Here is a 20515-nt window from a genome sequence, read left to right as displayed (position 1 = left end):
CAAGCCTAAAATATTTACTGTCTTCCCCTTTACAGAAAATGCTTCCTTGCTTAAAGCCATCTGTGCCTGTGGTGAAATAGGAATGACTTGCACTCCTACTGAAGCAGGGGTATAAACCCTCTCATATGCAGTTTGGTAGGGCAGGGACACCAGTGTGGCTGCAGCAAGTCGTTCTAGTGCAGAATGGGGGTGAGTAGGTGAGCCAAGCCTTGGGAGCCTAATTCCCGAGGACTTCACAATAAGTCTGAACAGTAATAAAAGACGAAATATAAATGTGAATACCATAGGTGCTTCCTTTCCACAGCATATCTAACCTAGTAGAGTGTGGCATGTATGGGATCATGCAGCAACTGTTCAACAAAGGGCAGACAGTTGGATAGTGTGGGTAAGCTTGCTGCACTCTTCATTTATCACATGAGAATGAGATTCCCCAATAAATTGAGAATAGAAAAAAAATGGGGAAAATTTCTTCTCAGCTTCTTGGTGATTATATACAAGGCTTATATTAACTTAAACATTGTTTATGAATAAGCAATTTTCATTAATAAACTGGAGGTCACAATTTTAATAAATATGCTAATTTATATTGTAAATTTGACTATTTTGAAAGTTTTAATGATACCATACCAAGTTCTTATCTTAGTATATATGTTGTTTGTCTTAGGTGAATAATTCTCAAAGTTGGGACTTGATGTCAAGGAAGAAAAGCCACCTTCCCTCTATCAGACATACCTTTCAATTTTCAAGTATACTTCATATAAGTTCTAGGTGTTTTGGCTCTTTGGGAGAGATCAATATGCAGTTAACCTACCTTATTCTTGTGTGCCTTATTTTTAAAAAATAATCAGAATCCGTTTCTTAATTACCAAGTAGATACAGAAATAAAATCAGGTTGTTTAAAATGTACCACAACTCTTTGTGAAGATAAAATGCATTTTTCTTCTTTGGCAGACACAGGTTTTCGGATCTTCATTTAATTTGCTAGAAAAATAAGTTATTTAATAGATCAATACATTTAAAGTCTTCTCCCATTCATACTCAGCTGTCTGGCACTAGAAATAGTAATAGAAGCCTCTTTTATTAAAATTAAAAGGAACTTACCTTTGTGTACCTGAAAATGGAATGGTTGCTGTACAGTTCAGTCACCATTCAGAAAAAAGTCACATTATATAATACCCTCTTTCAAGAGTTTTTTCCAGCTTACCAGGCTCATCAAAATGAATAATTCTAAAGTAGAATTACTATTAACCAGGAGGATTCATCCAGTCAAACTGTTGGAAGTTAAATTTTGTTAGCATGTTTAAACATTTCTAATGTTAAGTGCTCACAAGATTGAGATACACTGTTGAAAATTTTTACAAACTGGAGAACCAAGATGGAAGTGTAGTTAAGCATGGAATTAACTGTCGCCCACAACCACCTCAAAATTACAACTAAAATACAGAATAACTACCATTAAAATCTGGCAGAATGGAAGTCCTACAACTAGAGAAGTCAAGTATCACCTAAAATCTGGCTGAATGGAAGTCCTACAACTAGAGAAGTCAAGAAGAAAGCACATTGAGACTTATAGGAGGGGTGGGGGACAGGCTGGCGCTGCACCCACATGTGGCGTTCTTTAATTGGGAGGATATCTTGGCCGTAGAGGCCTCCTGTGAAGAGAAGTACCCAGTTTTGGGGGCTAAAAAACCAGCAGGGATTGTGGTTGAGTGACGTGGAGGCTGCTGGAGACCAGGCACTTTCTCTTAAAGGGCTTGCACATGGACTTACTGGATTCACTCCCTCTGAGCTCCAGTGCTGGAGCAATGGCTTGTGGGGGATCCAGGGTCATATGAGGAGAAACTGGATTGTCTAACATTGGAGCAATAACTCAGGGGTAACTTTCTCCCAGGCAAGGTTGTTTGCAGGGGTCATTCATATGCTGAGATCTCCCCCATCACTGAGCTCACTGGCAGATGCCATATCTGAGTCTTCATCATCATGGCTCACACTGTTCGGACCACCCTGGTCATTCCCTGAAACCCCGCCTAACCCAAGCTATTTTCAGCTGCTTTTTCGTAAGAATGGCCTGTCCTGGCTCAGGCTTCAGACTCTCCTAAAATCTCTTAAACAAGTAGCAGCTGGACTCAGTGTACCACATACCTCTCAAGTGGCCACAGGCCTGGCTAGATACAGAGTTCAAAACTATAAGGATGCTCAAGGATCTTAATGAGAGCTTCAAGGGACTTAGAACATCAAAGACATGAAAAAGGACTAGTCAGAAATTAAGCATACACTAACTGAAATGAGTAATTTACAGGTAATCAGTGGTAGAGGATACCAAGAATCAAATATGAGGAAGCAAAAATCACCCAATCACAAGAGCAAAAAAAGAAAATAAAAATCCTCTGGGATAACTTAAAGAGTACCAGCATTTGCATTATGGAAGTGCCAGAAAGAGAAGAGAGAGAGCAAGGTATCAAAAACCTATTTGAAGAAATGACAGAAAGAAATAAACTAACAAGTCCAGGAAACAGAGTCCCAAACAAGATGAACTCAAAGAGGCACACACCAATACATCATAATTAAAATGCCAAGGGTTAAAGACGAAGAATCTGAAAAGCAGTTACCTATAAGGAAGCACCTATCAGATGATTTCTCAACAGAAACTTTGCAGGCCAGAAGGGAGTGGCAAGAAATATTCTAAGTGATGAACAGCAAGGATCTACAACAAAGATTACCCAGCAAAGCTATCATTCAGAATTGAAAGTCAAATAAAGAGCTTCATAGATAAGAAAAAGCTAAACAATTTCATCACCAAGTCAGTATTACATGAAATGTTGAAGAGTATTCTTTAAGAAGAATAACAATAAAAAATATGAACAACAAAATGGCAAAAAATAGATATCTACAACAATAGAATCTAAAAATCAAAATAAACGAATAGGGAATCTAATGAACAAAATAAACTGATGAATAAAATAGAACCAGAGGCATGGAACAGACTGACGAATTTCAGGGGAAAAGGGGAGGCGGGAAGAGATTAACATAAGAATTTATATGCATTACTTATAGACACAATAGGGTGGGGTGGTAACGGGTGGAGGGGGGAAAGGGGGACATCTATAAAATTCTCAATAAAGATTAAAAGTTTCTTTTTTCCATAGACAAATAGCCACGCAATGGCTTTATGTGCTCACACAATCATAGTTATTGAACATACATGTTATAGTTGTAAGGAAGTTATATTAAAAAGTCTTCTAAACAGACATGTAAAATGATTCCACCACAATGGTAAAAGCCTGTCCCAGTCCACAGAAGAGGGACTAATCTTTTTTTTTTTTTTAATCCTTACCCAAGGACATTTTTTTCATTGATTTTTAGGGAGAGTGGAAGAGAGAAAGGGAAACATCAATGTGAGAGAGACACATGGATCAGTTGCCTCCTACATACAGACCAGCCTGGACCCGGGAGGAGTCTGCAACCGAGGTATGTGCCCTTGACCAGAATCGAACCCGGGACCCTTTGGTCCGCAGGATGACACTATCTACTGGCTAGGGTGGGAATAGACTTTTTTTAAGTGGGTATGATTTCAATTGGAAATCCATAGAGCACACTTGATGGTGAGCCTAGTTCCTCCTCCTCCCCCCCTTTTTTTCTTAATTCCTTACCCAAATATATTTTTTCCTTTGATTTTTAGGAAGAGAGGGAAAGACAGAGAAATATCAATGTGAGAAAGACACATTGCCTCCTACACACAGACCAGGGCCTGGACCTGGGAGGATCCTGCAACCAAGGTACATGCCCTTGCCGGGAACCAAACTTGTGACCTTTTGGTCCACAGGCTGACTCTCTGTCCTCTGAGCCAAACCTACTAGGGCCTGGTTTCCTTTTATATGTACCGTACTTTCCAGCGTATAAGACGACTGGGTATGTAAGATTTTCCTGGGTTAAAAAGTCATTTTATACGCCAGAAAATAAGGTATATTGGATTATATTGATGGGATTAGATATAATGGATTAGATATATTGGACTACCATATTTTCTGGCGTATAAAACGACTTTTTAACCCAGGAAAATCTTATATGCCCAGTCGTCTTATACGCCGGAAAATACGGTAGTGTTACTACTTAATGAGCGTGGAAAACTAGATTAAAATTTAGCATCACTTGCCCTGGCCCGTGTTGCCCAGCGGTTAGTGCGTCAGCCAGAGCACTGAAAGGTTGCGGGTTCAATTCCCAGTCCCTGTCAGGGCACTTGTGTGAGGCAATCTCTCAATGTGACTCTCACATCGATGTTTCTTTCTCTCCCCCTCCCTCCTTTCCACCCTCTCTGAAAAGCAAAGGAAAAAATACCTTTGGGTGAGGATTAACAGCAACAAACAATAAAAAACATTATCAAGATTTAGCATCTCTTAATTTTACAATCCGTTTTAAATTCCAGTCCTACTATATACTGGCGTGTTCCTTTATACAAGTTACTCAACTTACCTTTTAGTTTCCTCATTTGTGTGAAGGATATGATAATCCTTCATGTAAGATTAAAAGGAATCATGGATCATCGAATGGATTACCTTTCCTACTATGGAACCTAAACACAGCCCTAAATTTGTAATTATATGACAGGTTATCTAATCTGTGATTAAAATGTATATATTATCTTACAGATAATCTAAGGTATTTAAAATGGAGTAGCATATTTTGGACCTAGGGGGAAAAAATCAAGAGTGGTGTGTTTTTCTACTTTACTCAAAAGTGCCTTATATCTACTCAGACAACAAAATGCATCAGTACCAATATTAATGTGTCTGTGGTGTACCGTGAATAGGACAAGTCACAGTCAGCCGGAGAAGCATCATGACTGAACAGCCTCATTTAGGGGCAGCAGTTCAAGATCAAACCCAACTACCCCCCCCCCTTCCCCCCATGCACATGCACACCCTTGCATCCAGCAATAAGCATGTTTACAGCAGGAGAACATCAGTGCCACTACCTATACTTTGATAAGGGCACAGGGATAGGAGAGGCCCTGTCCTCTACAACTTGGCCCATGGAGCATACCTTACCCTTCGGTGCATCGTGTTCTGTGTACTTTGTGAAATACAGTAAGCAGTCAGTGTCTACTGGCTGTTAAGTGCAACTGGCGCAGCTGAAGCTTTCGACTTATCACTGGTGGCCAATAGTACTGGTGGGGAAAGGTAGCTGGACTCGTATGTCAACACCGACATTCTAAGGGCAACACAAACAGCTATTTCTGCCCTTGGGCCGCCTTCAGTTCTGCAGCAGTGCTTGCATCCAGGAGGAAAAGTGGGAAGGGTAGAATGCTGAGGCCTCAACAACTATCATTCACCATGATCCCTGAATCAAGCTATAACTTTTACTGAAAGCAGGTGTGAGGTGGATAATCAGTTACTTTAACTTAAGTGCTGCTCAAAGTTACATGTGGGGAAAATGGATACCCTTTTATTTTTTTTGGACACTAAACAAATACCAGTGTTAGCCCATGAATAATCCTGTCTGCTTAAAAGGATTTCATACTCCAAGTTCATTTCTTTGTTCTAAAAGTGGGGATTGAGGGTTTTTTAGATCCCTGCATCACTCACCTGTAGGGCCCGACCTTTGGTCTCGATGGGGAGTGTAAATGCTGAAATGGCACACACAACACAGACGGATGAGAAAAGGCACAGGGCCCCCAGCAACGATGCGCTCATCAGAACCTGCAAGTCACAAAGAATGACTTATTGTGCCCCAGGCACTTCTAAACTGATCCTTCCATCAAAGGGGAAAGGATTCACCAAACATAAATGAAGATCCTTTATAGCCATTCTGTGTTGTGCTTTTGTGGGACTCCTCCATGAACGGGGACTGGCAATATGCATTGGCCAGCTTAGACTTGCCTCTGCACCCACCCTTCAGGCATTTCCAGAGCAAACCAGGATCCCACCCCCTCTTGCATACCAATGCAGCTTGCTTAACTTCTAACCCTCTCGTCCATTCGGTGACCCCCTCTGCCAAACATCCATTTCCCTCTTCAATTCTGACAGGATGAACCAGGAGAAAGTTTTGTGTTTTTTTCAGAAGAAAGATAATCTCAAGGTCTCTCTGAAAACATAACGTGTCTTGTCCATTATGCTTCACTGCGTGTGTGACAAAACCATATGGTGACCATTTTCCCACAGTAAGAATGGATTTCTGTCACTCTACATACATTCTTTGGCCTGGATCCTCTCACCCCGTTAATGGCGAGCAAGTTCATACACTCCATCTCACATGTCAGTTTCTGCAGGACTGTGCCCCCAAGTTAGCAAACAGCCAGCCACCTGGCAGTTGTCAACTACTCTCCCAAAAATGACCTGAAGCCATTCAGGAGCAGCAAGGCTCTGGTGTCACAGAAAACTGCACTTTGGAGAGGCCTAGCAACTATGGTCTAGTCCAAACTCCTTGCATTACCGATGAGCCAGAGTCAGAGCTAAGTGACCACTTATCCCAAGTCACATACAGACTCTTAACACAGCACAGTGCTCTTACCGCCACTTAGGTCCTCCCGAGACAGGCAGTTTGAGAGCCTGTCCTTTGCACAGGCCTGTGGCCTTCTAGAACGGTAAATAATCCCATTTGGCATGCGATAGAACCATGATATTAGCCTCATTATTTTGTAGTTGGCCTATGTATCATTTCTGGTTTTATTTCCCAAAATAAAGTACATACAACTTTTCTGAAATAGTTGTATAAGTGAGTATGTGTGTGTGTCCCATCTATAAGGCAGGGAAACCAGGCTCAGAAAAAGGAAAAGATGCAGGAACCAAGAGACTGGGCAGCCTGAATCATGACCAAATCATACAATAGTTAGGCATGTGTCTAAATTCTGCCATTGCTGCCCCTTTTATTATTGGACATCAAAATTCTTGCCACCCACAAAATGAACTTTAAACTCTCCCCACCTCATACCCTTTGCACCAGATTCAAAGTCCTAGGTGGAGTGGTACCCTGATGGGTCGGTCGAGTTTAGCTCATAAAATGCTCAACCAGCTGGGGTCAGAGAGAACAACTGCTTTGTCGTCTTGGTTTCCCTAGAGGGACAGGGCTCTGCTTCCTGGCAGGACTCGAGCAGTCCAGTGGATGCTACTGGATAGTCTCCCAATGAATTCCTTTTTAAGTTAACCAGAGTGATTTCTATTGTTTGCAAGTGAGAATTCTGAGTAATACCTGCTTTAAAAAATCATCTGGGAAGTTTGTTAAAATGCAGGTTTCGGGCCCTACTCCAAATTCACTGTATCAAAAAGATATGGTAATCTCTACTTCTAAAAGCCCAGACCAGGGACAAAGAGGACATTACCTAATAAAAGTTTCAGTCCACCAAGACAACAATCCTAAAGATTTATACACCAAACAAGAGCCTCAAAATGCATCCGTAGCCCTAGCTGGTTTGGCATAGTGGATAGAGCATTGGTCTGCGGACTGAAAGGTCCCGGGTTCGATTCTGATCAAGGGCACATGCTTGTGTTGCGGGTTCGATTTCTAGTAGGGGGCGTGCAGGAGGCAGTCAATCAATGATACTCTCATCATTGATGTTTCTATCTTTCCCTCTCCCTCTCTGAAATAAATAAAAATATATTTTTTAAAAATGCATCCAGCCGAAACCGGTTTGGCTCAGTGGATAGAGCGTCGGCCTGCGGACTCAAAGGTCCCAGGTTCGATTCCGGTCAAGGGCATGTACCTTGGCAGCTGATCGATGTTTCTCTCTCATCGATGTTTCTGACTCTCTATCCCTCTCCCTTCCTCTCTGTAAAAAATCAATAAAATATATTTTAAAAAAAATGCATCCAGTAAAAACTGAAAGGAGAAATAGATAAATCCACATGCAGTTGGAGACTTCAGTGCCCCTCTCTCAGCAATTGATAGAACTAGATACAAAATAAGCAGGGAGATAAACAAACAAAAACACAAAGTGACACGTCAACTACCAGAATTTGACTGGAATAGAACACACCGCAACAGCAGAAGGTACATTCTTTTCTGCCCGTGGAGCACTCACCAAGACAGACCATGTGCTGGGCCATAAAGTAAACCTCAAAAGATTTTAAAGAATTAAAATTATAGAATGGGTTCTCTGACTAAAATGGTATTAAGATACAAATAAGGATAACAGCAAAACTTCCAAAAGCGTTTAAACTGTGGGTCAAGGAAGTCTCAAAAATAAAAATAAAACACTGAATGTGATGAAAATACAACAATAATAAGTTTGTGGGACATAACTAATGGGAACAAAAAATACTTAGGAATAAATTTAAGAAATGTATAAGACATGAAAATTATAACTATTAAGAACATGAAAATTTGAATAAATCTAATTCTTGGAAAAACAGTATTTTTTAATATAACATAATTCTCACCAAAGTAATCTAATGCTGCCCGGCTGGTGTAGCTCAGCAGTTGAGCATCAAGCCAGGAACCAAGAGGCCACTGGTTTGATTCCTGGTCAGGGCACATGTCCGGGTTGCGGGCTCGATCCCTGTTTGGGGGTGGGGGGTGGTGGTGCAGGAGGCAGCCAATCAATGATATTCCTCTCTCATCATGGATGTTTCTATCTCTGTCCCTCTCCCTTCCACTGTTATATATTTAAAAAACATATATATATATATTTAAAAAACAGTAAGTAACGCTAATGGATTTTCGATCAAAATCCCACTAGGATTTTAAAAAATCACTTTTGGGGAAAAATTGTTTCTATAATTAATTTGAAAAAAAAATCTGAAAATATGTCTGGGAGATAGGAGAGTCTGGGGGAGGTTTTTAGCCCAAGAGGCATTAAACAAGGTTTCAGTCATTAGCCGTGTGATTGGTGCCAGAATAGATACAAGAATCTATGGAAATTTGGTTTATTATAATAGGGGCATAGTAAGTCAATTGAGATGAGCCAAAACACAAGGATGATTAATGGCTTGGGAACAACCAGCGAGGCATTGTTTTGTTGCTTTTTAAAGCTGGATCCTAACTTCAGGCCTTAAGCATAAATTGACTTTCAGTGTTTTAGAAATATGGACAAACAAGTGATGAAGGCCATTAAGCATGATACAAAACATTAACACAAATGAAAATAGTTGGTAAAAAATATTTTAAATTTTGCATGCAAAAAAAAAAAAATACAGAGTAAGATAAAAAAAAGTAAACCACAAATAATAAATATCTGCATTATAGTAATAAATGGCTAATCGCCTGTAGAAAAATTGCAAATCACATTTAACAATTTACCAAAAAAAAATACAAATGGATAATAAAAGGTGCTCAGCCTTACTAAAAATGAACAAATTACAGATTAAGATGATATAATGTATTTTGTACCATATTAATAAGGCTTAAAAGTTTACTATCCCTTTTGGTGGTGATGGATGGAAATAGGGATGCTTGTTTAAGAATGGTTAATATGTTATATCATGAAATGCATAAATTTAAAAAAAATGAAATTTGACAAGATCATCACAATTTAAAATATGTACATCCTTTGACCTAAAAATTACCCAGTAGAGCTTTTCTAAAAATTCTGCTTTTCCCTCAGACATATTGCATTCATTCTCATGTCTGTGTCCTATTGCAGAGGCCCTCCCCACCACCCTGTACTAGTATTAGCATACCACCCTCATCACTGTCTCCTTTCCCTATTTTATATGTTTGCATAGCACATAGCATTATATCTGACATATTAATAAGCTGTCCCAGGTCCCTTTACCACTATAGTGTAATTTTAAAGAATCTGGGACCTTCACTTGTACAGTATCTGGAACATCAAGGAGCTCAATGACTATGTGTTGAGTAACACAGTTGCACATGTACAAAAGTGTAGGGTGCATGATGTTCGTTGTCCCATTGTAAAACCATAGAGAAATAACACAGAAGCAACTTACTCATAAACAAGGTAATGACTGACTATGGCATATTCACACAGTGGAGATCTATGCACCTACTAGTACTTAAAAGAATGAGGTTGATCTACATGTACTGACATGAAACAATTGATGAGAAAAGGCAGTTGCAATACGTAGATATCCTATATAATAAAGAGCTAATATGCAAATGGTCATTGCGCCCTCGCGCCAGCTTTGGGAGACCTGAGGCCACGCCCTCTGTCCCAGCACTGGGGCCAGGGGACATGAGGGTGGGCCCCCCACTCAGCGGGGCTTGATGGGGGACCTGAGGCCATGTCCCCCACCCCAGCGCTGGGCCGGGGGACCTGAGGCCATGTCCCCCTGCCCGGCGGAGCTTGACAGAGGGACGTGAGGCTGTGCCCCCCACACGGTGCCAGGCCAGGGGACCTGAGGCTGCACCCCCCGCCCTCCGGGGCTTGATGGGGGTGGGGCTGGCCGGGTCTGGGTCTCCCGTGATTTTGAGGCAGGTGGGCGGGGACTTGACTCTGGGTCCCATGGTGCACCCCAGACTCTGACATGAGGGAGATTTTCATATACATTTTACAAATTTTCTTTCATCTCTGACACTTCTATTATAGAGAAAGGGCAAATAGCAATATTAAAATATTTCCTCTAATTACCATATTTTCCGGCATATAAGACAACTGGGTGTATAAGATTTTCCTGGGTTAAAAAGTCATCTTATACACCGGAAAATACTGTACCTTTTCTGAAACAATTCCCACCCCCTGTTCCATCGTTCCTGTTACAATTACCATATTTTCCGGCTTATAAGACTACTTTTTAACCCAGGAAAATCTTATACGCCCAGTCGTTTTATATGCCGGAAAATACGGTAATTCCCTTTTAATGTGCACGAATTTTGTGCACCGGGCCACTAGTATATATATAAATATGTAGATGTATGGGTAGGTGTTATACACAGGCTTGTCTACATACACACTCACATACATGTAGAAACACAGTGTAAAGATGTAAACACATCTATTTGATGGCTACTGACAGCCTTTAAGCTTCATCCTCCTCTCTTTCCCTTGTTCTCCAACTTGTGGACAAACTTATAAAAAAGCCTGAGTGCTCCTTCCTTTGGCGCTGGCAGGAGATTTGAATTACACAAGCCCCTGCCCGAGCATGGGAACTCTCAGTCTAACCAAAATAGAAACCCGGGCAATCTGCTTTCCTTGCCCTCAGGCCATTTCAGATCTGTGAGAGGCCTGTCCTCCCTCGGAGACCTGAAATACGTATGTGACTAAGTAAGAAGTATATCTACACTTATACATACATCTGTGCGTATATAATACATACATTATAAATATAAAAAATACATATGCACATTTACAGGTATACAAATACTACTACTGGTACACAGGCACACCAAAAGAGAGACAGATATATGCCTAGAAAAGCATTTGGAAGAACATACCCCAAACTATTAAGAGAGACAGTTGTTATCTCTGATGATCAAGTTACAAGGAATTTTTCCTTTCTTGGTTCTACACTTCTGTATTTGAAGTTTCACAACAAACATTTTTATATTCAGAAAAAATCCCCAAATGATTGTAAACCTTGTTAATATAAATAACCACTGAACTGTACTTCTGACTCAAGAAGTAAAATAAAAAGCTAATAAACCTACGAAATTAGTGTAAAAGAATTCATAAAAACAAAAGCTTAAATGAATAAATTAAAAACAGAAACAGGCGGACTTGATAAATTGATCCAAGAGCTATTTTAGAAAAAAATAAAGCTAGCTATGAAAGTGAAAAATCATAACCCACTGGTGTGGCTCAGGAGTTGAGCATTGACCTATACTGTACCAGGAGGTCACAGTTCAATTCCCAGTCAGGACACATGCCTGGGTTGTGGGCTAGAATCCCCAGCAGGGGGTGTGCAGGAGGCAGCTAATCAATGATTCTTGTCATTAATATTTCTATCTCCCTCTCCCTTCCATTTTGAAATCAATAAAAACATTTTTTTTAAAGTAACAATTTTTTAAAGTGAAAAAATCCTAAAAACATGGAATTAAGAATGTGAAAGAAATAATCACTAATACAGAGGATGAAAATACTATCCCAAAATTTATATTTGCTTATAAATTTGAATAATTAGATATTCAGTAAAAATGTTTCCTGACATTTACTCCCAGATATAAAACCAACAGAAACAATCCCCCAAAAAGTGACTAACAAGTACAACCTCAAAAGTGCCAATTCTTTCAAATTTCTAAGGAACAGAGTCCAGGGAAAGAAGAAACATTTATTTCTTTTTAATGAAACCTGGATGACAATGAGAACCTAGGAAAGATAAAGCACACACAAACAAAAACCAGCCATCATGTCATCTCTGTGTATTGATTCAACGTTTATAAATAAAATACAGGCACATAAAACTCAGTGCTTCTCTTTAAGAGGAAAACACTGGCTAAATGAGGTCTTGCTGCTGTCATACCTGCAGCATGACCTGAAGGCTCTCCTTGCCCACTCCTGCTCCTTCCCATTCCCCCTTCCAGGTACTTCCCAGTAAATCTCTTGCATATGCAATTCCACAGTGGCATCTGCTTTCCTGAGGACCCAAACTGAACCCTGGTATTTCAATAAAATAGTTGGATACAAAATTAATAGGAAAAATAAATTCATTTTCTTTATTCAAAATAGCTAGTTAGAAACATCACTCACAAAAAGTTCTGAGTACCCACTATATATGCCAGGTCCTGGAGAACGAGCTAGGAGTAAAGAAATGAGCAAAATATGCACATATCCCTGTCCTCATGGGGCCTAAAGTCTATTGAGAGAGATTTTAGTCTGACAAATAGGCAACTACAATCTGATAAGCAACATGAAGGCAAATCTCAAAGCGCTAAAAGAGCTCATAACAGGGAGACCAAACTTGGTTTAGGGCAAAGGGGAAGGCTTTCCTAAGCAGGGAATGAGTCATAGCTAACCGGGGTGGCGACGGAGTAGGAAGGGATAGGGTTTCCAGTACCAGCAATTGAGAACACCCTGGGGTGGCGGGGGGTGGGTGTGAAATTTGTGGTGGTTTTAATAAACTACAAGAACCAGATTGTTTATAGCTAAGTAAACAGCAGGGAAGAGTACCAGATGGGGGCCTCAATGGTAGAGCCCTGTAAATCATGTTGAGAATTTTGGTCTTTATGTATGAGGAAGGGAAGGAGCAATACAATCAAGGGCTATAAGCACAAGAATAACACAAGATCTACATGGATGCAGTCAAGAAAATGAGTTGAATGAGAAGAAGAGCACACAGAAGGAGACCAGTCAGGACTCTATTTTAGCAGTCCAATGACAGGTGATGGTAGTTTCAACCAGAGTGGTGCTGGTGGTGGAAAAGCAGATAAGATGCTCCAGCATCTATTGGGATGTTAAAGCCACATGGTTTGAGGATTGAATATGACGATAAAGGAGAAGGGAATAGAGGACAGCTCCAGACTGGAAACTGGAAGAAGAGTGGGTTTGGGGAGAAATGTCATGACTTGAATTTTGGACATGCTGAATTTAAGATGATTTTGAGACCTTCAAATGGAAATGTTGAAGAGGTGATTGGATGTATCAAACTGCAGTTCAGAAGAAAGGCCTAGTCTAGAGATATAAATTTGGGACTCATGAGCACATAGATGATAATTAAAATAAAAATAGGTGAAATCATCTAAGTGGAGAGTAAAATATGAAGAGATGAGGGTCTAATATTGAGCAGTAAGAATTCTCAAAAATTAGAGGACAATGTACTACAAAGAGATAGAGAAGGAACAGCCGAAGTTGTAGGAGGAAAACCACAAGAGGGCAAGGTGATGGTTGGTATGGGAAGGGGATAGAGACACAAAGGCATGGCCATCAGTCCCTAAAGTGAGAGAGAGGTCACATGAGATGGGGGACTAAAACAACGTTTGTATTTAGAGATGTGGAGGTCCCTCAGAGACCTTGCCAATATTCATTGTGGTAGAGTAGGGAGGGCTGCAGCCAGGCTGGAGAGGGTGACAGTGTGAGTGGGGAGAAGGAAATGAGGACAGTGAAGAGAAGGAACCCTCTTAAATAATTTGGCTGGAAAGAGATAGTCAATAGGGTTGAGTTTACATTTTGTAAGCTGTGAAATCTTAAGCACGTTAAAATGCTAAATAGAAGGATTGGACCTGGAGAAATAAAATCACAGGATACAATTGTAAACCTGAAAAACTCAACTCAAATGAAAAACCATCCAGAATGAGCTGGCTTTTAAAAAATCAATAGACAAAAAGACTCAATAGCCTCTCTAAATACAAATTACTTGTTAGAATGTTAGACTAGAAATTATAATGAAAAAAAAAATCTATTCACAATAATGAAAAGCCATAAAATGCCTAAGAATAAACAAGACATGCGGGATCTATTTTAAGGAAACAATAAAATCTCAGCAAGGCTTGTAGAAGGAACACCAAACAAATGGAAACACAAACTATAATCTTAGAAAGACAACACTAAAAAGAAGTCCATTTTTACTACATTAACTGATACATTTAACAAGTTAACAATTAAAATTTTAATAGGGCCTGGCTGGTGTGGCTCAGTGGTTGAGCATCAACCTATAAACCAGAAGGTCGCAATCCAATTCCCAGTCAGTGCACATGCCCAGGTTGTGGGTTCGAGCCCCAATGTGGGGCATGCAGGAGGCAGCTGACCAATGATTCTCTTCCATCTGTTTCTGTCTCTGCTGTTTCTATCTCTCCCTCTCCCTTCCTCTCTGAAATCAATAAAAATATATTTAAAAAAAAAAATACCTACATAAAATCTTAATAGGTTTTGGGCAGACAAGGGAGGCAGAATGTAACAATTACTCTAAAGTATATCTGAGAAGAGCAACGAGGTGGTGCTTTAGCAGCCAGTTTTGTTATTGTACTATAAATTTCATTCAACAATGTCATATGACAGTGACAATACCAGACAGATCAATGGACTAATATAGTGAGACTAAATATAGACCAAGGAATTGTGGGAATACGAGCAAACAAACATTTCTATTGAGTTAAAACTAGGTTATTCAATAAATGTGTAGGGATAACTGGCCTGCCATTTGGGAAATCAGAAAGCTGTTTCCTGAACGAGACTTCTCCCTTTGATGAATAAATACTTCAATGGCCTGGAAGAGGGCATGTCAAGGATTTCTGGGTCAGAGTCTGGGATTCATTCACTTTGTGAAAATTGATTAAGTTGTCCACTTATGATTTGGATACTTTTATATGGACGTTATGCTTCAATTTTTTATACACCCTCTCCCCCCAAAAGATGGACTAGAAGAAGAGACAAATGTGGATTTTCATAATCCTCATCATAGAAGCCAGAAATTGTGGAGAAAAATATTGATTAGTCTAAATGTATAAAAACCTAAAGTACAGAGAAAGGAGAACATAGACAGGAATGAAAGAAATTGGTTAAGTTGGGAGGGGTTAATATTTGCACCATGACAGAAAAATAATTAAAATCCTTTATGTATATGAAGGACTCTTACAGGTTAGTACTTTAAAAACTGAACTGGAAAACAGGCAAGGACCTGAATGGGCAAGCTAAAAAACATGAAACACCCAATTAAAATATGAAAAGAACAATTCAGGTCCATTCCTTATCAAAGAAATACTAATTATAATAACAAAGATACCATTTATGGACAGTGAGATTGGCAAAGATGAAAAGACTAACAAAACCAGTTGGCAAATATGTGAAATAGTGGGGCTCTTAGGCATTGGTACAACCTTCCCAAAGGGAATCTTAGCACAATATATCAAAATGGAGAATGAACAGACTCTTTGACCTACCAATCCAATTTCTAGGAATTTACCCAAAGGAGATAACTGCATAGCTAGATAAAAATGTAAGGCCCAAGGCCCAGCCGATGTGGCTCAGTGTTTGAGTGTCAACACATGAACCAGGAGGTCACCAGTTCATTTCCTGGTCAGGATACAGGCCTGGATTTCGAGCTTGATCTCCAGGAGGAGATGTTTCTATCCCTCTCTTCTTCTCTGAAATCAATAAAATTTATACATATATACATACATATATAAAAGAAATGAAAACATAAAAAATGTAAGCACAAGGATGTTCATTACTGTTGTTTATAATAGAAAATTATCTGAAATAGTCTAGATATTCAACAATATGGAACTGATAAAGGAATTGAGAAGTAACTTTTGAAAGGCATTTTTAAATATTTATTGACATGAAAAAATGTCTACAATGTATTTTTCAGTGCAAAAAGAAAACTATAGAAAGTATATGAAGGTTCTGAACTCCCCTCCTGCCCTGACACACTGAATCTACAGCCACACATGCAACAGTTTCCTCTGAAAGAAACCCCAAAGCTAGCTGAACACCTCCTATAAATCAGGCACAAGAGAAAAACCCACATCAAATTGTATAGGAGAGAAATAGAAACAGACTCAAATACAGAGAACAAACTGAGGATTAAAGAGGTGTTGGAGGTGGGGAGTTTGGGGAATCGGGCAAAGTGGGTAAGAGGGGGATGAAAAGATACAAACTTCCAGTTATAAAATAAGTCCTGGGGGCCAAAACCGGTTTGGCTCAATGGATAGAGTGTCGGTCTGCGGACTGAAAGGTCCCAGGTTCGATTCCGGTCAAGGGTATGTACATTGGCTGCGGGCACATCCCTGTTAGGGGGTGTGCAGGAGGCAGCTGGTCGATGATTCTCTCTCATCGATGTTTCTAGCTCTCTATCCCTCTCCCTTCCTCTCTGTAAAAAATCAATAAAATATATTAAAAAAATAATAATAAGTCCTTGGGATATAACATACAGCATGATGAGTATAGTCAACAATATCGTATTCTATATTTGAACATTTCTAAGATAATCTTAAAACTCTCATCACAAGAAAAGAAAAATGAGTGGTGATGGATGTTAACTAGACTTACTGAGGTGATTATTCTGTAATACATACATATATCAAATCATTATGTTGTATACCTGAAACTAATATAATGTTATATAATGTCAATTATATCTCAATTAAAAAAGTATATGAACTAATAAGCTATGATCAAATTTGGGTAAATGTATATGCATATACATACTATCTATAGATATAAAAGGCTAAGTGACTGTCCGACCGTTCAACCAGTAGCTATGTTGTGCACTGACCACCAGGGGGAGGATGCTCAACGCAGGAGCTGCTGAGCTGCAGTGACTTGGCAGCGATGGTTCTCAGGTGACGCATCCTAGAACCAGAGAGGAGGGAGCCCGATTCTGGGGTGCGTCACCTCATAACCACCCTCTCGCAATCGACCCCTCAGGGGATGTTGGAGAGCCAGTTTCAGCCCGATCCCTGCAGGCCAGGCCGAGGGACCCCACCGGCCAGAGGGACTCTGCTCGCTCTGCAGATGCCCTTTGAGCCCCGGCACCACATTAGGTGTGCCTGGCTGGGAAGGGACCGTGGGAGGTTGGCTCCAGGGAGTGTCCAGCTTGTCTCACCCCGTCCTGCCCCGCCGGCCACCTTTTAATTAATTTCCTTTCAATGTGCATGAATCCATGCACCGGGGCACTAGTACTTAAATATATTGAAAGAGCTTCATTAAAATATTTGTATTTTATTAGTGAAATTTAGTAAAATATTAGTGAAATTTTCATTTTAGTTTTAATTATTTGTTTTCAGCATGGAAGAAAAAAATGCCTTTGGAAATCTCTTAAGTCACGGAAAATACAATAAACACAAACATATTTATGAACCACACTTGACATTGACAAAGACTCCTAGCTGTTAGGTTTGATTGAGCAATTGAATCGATACCCCTCCCCCCAGGAACTGACTTTTCAAGCCATTTCACTATGGACATTCCCTTTCGCTGAGACCACACTTTACTTGCCGAGACCACATTCCATTACCTCTCCCCTCAAGACCTGCACAGAGAATTCCCCGCCCAGAAAAAGCCCGCCAAAAGTCCTTTAAAAACCGCTGACTCCCGTCACCGTGTGCTGGAGCCATCCAGCTCAGCCACCTGGTGCGGGGATGATCAAATAAATCCGTGACCCCTCACCATTCTGGCTCGTGCGTTCCTCCTTCGGCGACCTAACACTAGCCAGGCCCCTCTGAGCCTCTTCTCACCTAGGCCTCAACCTTGGTCTATAAAGACGTGAATAAACACTAACATAGTTTCTAACAGTTCAGCGCTGCATCCCTAGGGTAACTCTGGCCCCCCTTAAAGTGCCTACTGGCGATGACTCGGGCTGCCAAAAGAATTTGCTGTCTGTTCCAGGGACACCTGAACATACGGCTCCTGGCTGGGTCTCGCATGGACCAAGCTCCCGTCCTGCTTTCTGCAATTTTTCACCTCCCTGACTCTACAGATCCTGCCATCCTAGCTCCTCAGCCTCTCTTTCCAACACCAGTCACCTCTGTACACATCGAAGTTGAATTCAGTTCACACTGGTCTCTTTTCCCTATGACAGCACTTTCCACGGACCAAAAGTTGTCCGATCCACTTTAACGAGTTCCGGAGTTTATCACTCTGCAGTTCCTCAATAAGTTTATGTCTATTTATGGAAATAGAAACTGGATATTATCTTTCCTTCCCGTTAACTTGTGAAGCTCTGTGAACCACCTTCTGCATTGACCAACTGGGTTTTCATGCTTTCGGAGAAAAGGTTATTTGGTAAGACAAGAAAATCATAGCTCGGCTGTGACAATTCAATTAGAGTTTTTACGAGACCCTTGAAAGATCAAGGTTTGTCTGTCAGCCTTTTCTATGGTAAATTGTTTTCTGTGCAGAAATTTAAAATTTTTATATAGTCTTTTCCTATATCTTTACCCTGTAAGAGAAAGGGTTTTTCTAGAATTCTGAAATCTCCCTTTTCATGTGAATAGTACATGGCGATGTGAAATTAGAGTCTTATTACAAGCTAGTTCCACCCTTGTCTATTTGCCTCCCATCCCCCAAATCACTAACTATATAAGTAACCAAAGCATTCTTTTTAAATGCAAAACTGATTGTGTCCATCACCCGCTTAAAACCTTAAATTATTTCCCACTACTCCTGAGGGGGAAAACAAATCCAAAGTTCTCAATACATCTGTAAGGGACATTCTCCCCTGCACGTCTCTCCACTTTGCTCACCAAAGCTAGTTCCTATTCCTGGAACAATCAATATCTGTCCCATCTCTGGGCCTTGTAGCAGCTGCCATCCTATTTGAAATGCTATTTCCCTTTACAAGTTGCCAACTCTTCATACTTCGGTCTCAACTACCACCATGCTAATTTCAAGCTACAATGTGACAGCAACCAGATTACCGTGTGATATTAACAAATAAATAGAACTAGAATCATGCCAGGCAGAGAGTAAGCGTGCAGTAAGTGCTGATTGAATGTGGAACTGAGATAAAAGAAATTCAATTCTATCCTATCAACTATAGATTGTAGCTAGAGTTCTTTGTGGTGGTCTAACTGGCAAACTGTATGAGGGCATCTAGAATTTGTAGAGGATTCCTCCAAAAACAGCTTGTCGAATGAGTCATCACCATAGTTTCTTAAATGAAGAAACCCTGACTCCTAACAAAGAGGCTCTGTGTATCCAGCTTTCTTTGAATCCTGAGAGGCTATATGATTTCAGTCAAGAGACAGCCGAGAGCTCTGGAAGGCTGTAGGGGGGCCAGAGAAGGACTAGTTCAGGCGGCATTTGGTAGAGTTTGAACTGTGAGGGGTGATGAGATTGAGGGGATGAGACTGGAGATGGTGCAACTGCCACACCACTGGTGACAACGGGAGTGAGGCAGGCAAAGAGGATTTTTAAAGGTTTTGCAGGGACTTACGAATGCACTTCCCCATTGACACCCCTTTAAGAGGCTTTTGTAAAGATTTAAAATGTTTTCAGTGCTTTGATAGGATGCTGGACTGAGTTTCTTTTGATGTGGCACCATGTTAAGCCTGGCCACAAAAAAACAGTCTTACTTGTGTTACCCAGGCCCTATAGTCCCCACAGCTACGTGGCCATGCCTAGATGGGCCTAGAATGCAAAACTTGGAGTGAAGTCCAAGGATACATACATGCATGACCCAGAGATGGGACATGGATTTTTTAACCATCTATAGTAGGACCTGCAGTCCTGACATCGCTGAACCTAGGCATGCCCGGCAAGGCACCTGACTTCTTGCCATTTCCCAGAATAAGTGGGAAGGCTGTCCCTGATCTGCTGGTAAGGGGCCAGTACTGGTCCCATCTACATTTGTTGAGGCTTTAATACTTGTAACTAAATCTCCCCTTCTCTATTTTCTTGGACTATATAACCCACAACTCCTATTATTCTATACCATTAAAGTTTTTAACTACTAAACATCTTGAAACATTCATAATTGGTTTAATAGTCTGTTTTAGGGCAAAAGGAGGTGGAGGAAGAAGAGGAGGAAAAAGAGAAAAAAGAGAAGGCGAAGAGAAGGAGGCAAAGAATTAGGTGAAATTAGAAGCTAATCTCCCAATTGGTATCTGCCCTATAGATAGTGGTACCTCATGCCTCTCAAAGGGGGGTTGGGGCGGGGTGGCCACAGACCAGTTGTCTCAGATTCACTCAGGATACCTGTTAAAAAACACAAAATTCTGAATATGGTGCCATATACAGAATGAATCTTTG

The 20515-nt window shown here is 40.5% G+C and overlaps 1 protein-coding gene across 1 annotated transcript in view; it reads right to left on the bottom strand.

Annotated features, from left to right (window-relative positions):
• Positions 1-5561: 5561 nt before the first annotated feature.
• Positions 5562-20515, bottom strand: part of SVOPL (SVOP like) — a 49769-nt gene continuing 34815 nt past the window's right edge. Inside the window, 1 exon segment of the mRNA XM_054726048.1 lies at positions 5562-5696. Coding sequence (XP_054582023.1) covers positions 5562-5696 — 135 coding nt within the window.

Source organism: Eptesicus fuscus, chromosome 14 (genome assembly GCF_027574615.1).
Source record: "Eptesicus fuscus isolate TK198812 chromosome 14, DD_ASM_mEF_20220401, whole genome shotgun sequence".
Classification (NCBI taxonomy): Eukaryota; Metazoa; Chordata; class Mammalia; order Chiroptera; family Vespertilionidae; genus Eptesicus; species Eptesicus fuscus.
The sequence above is the reverse complement of the archived record's forward strand: the minus strand, read 5'-3'. Positions and strand labels throughout refer to the sequence as shown.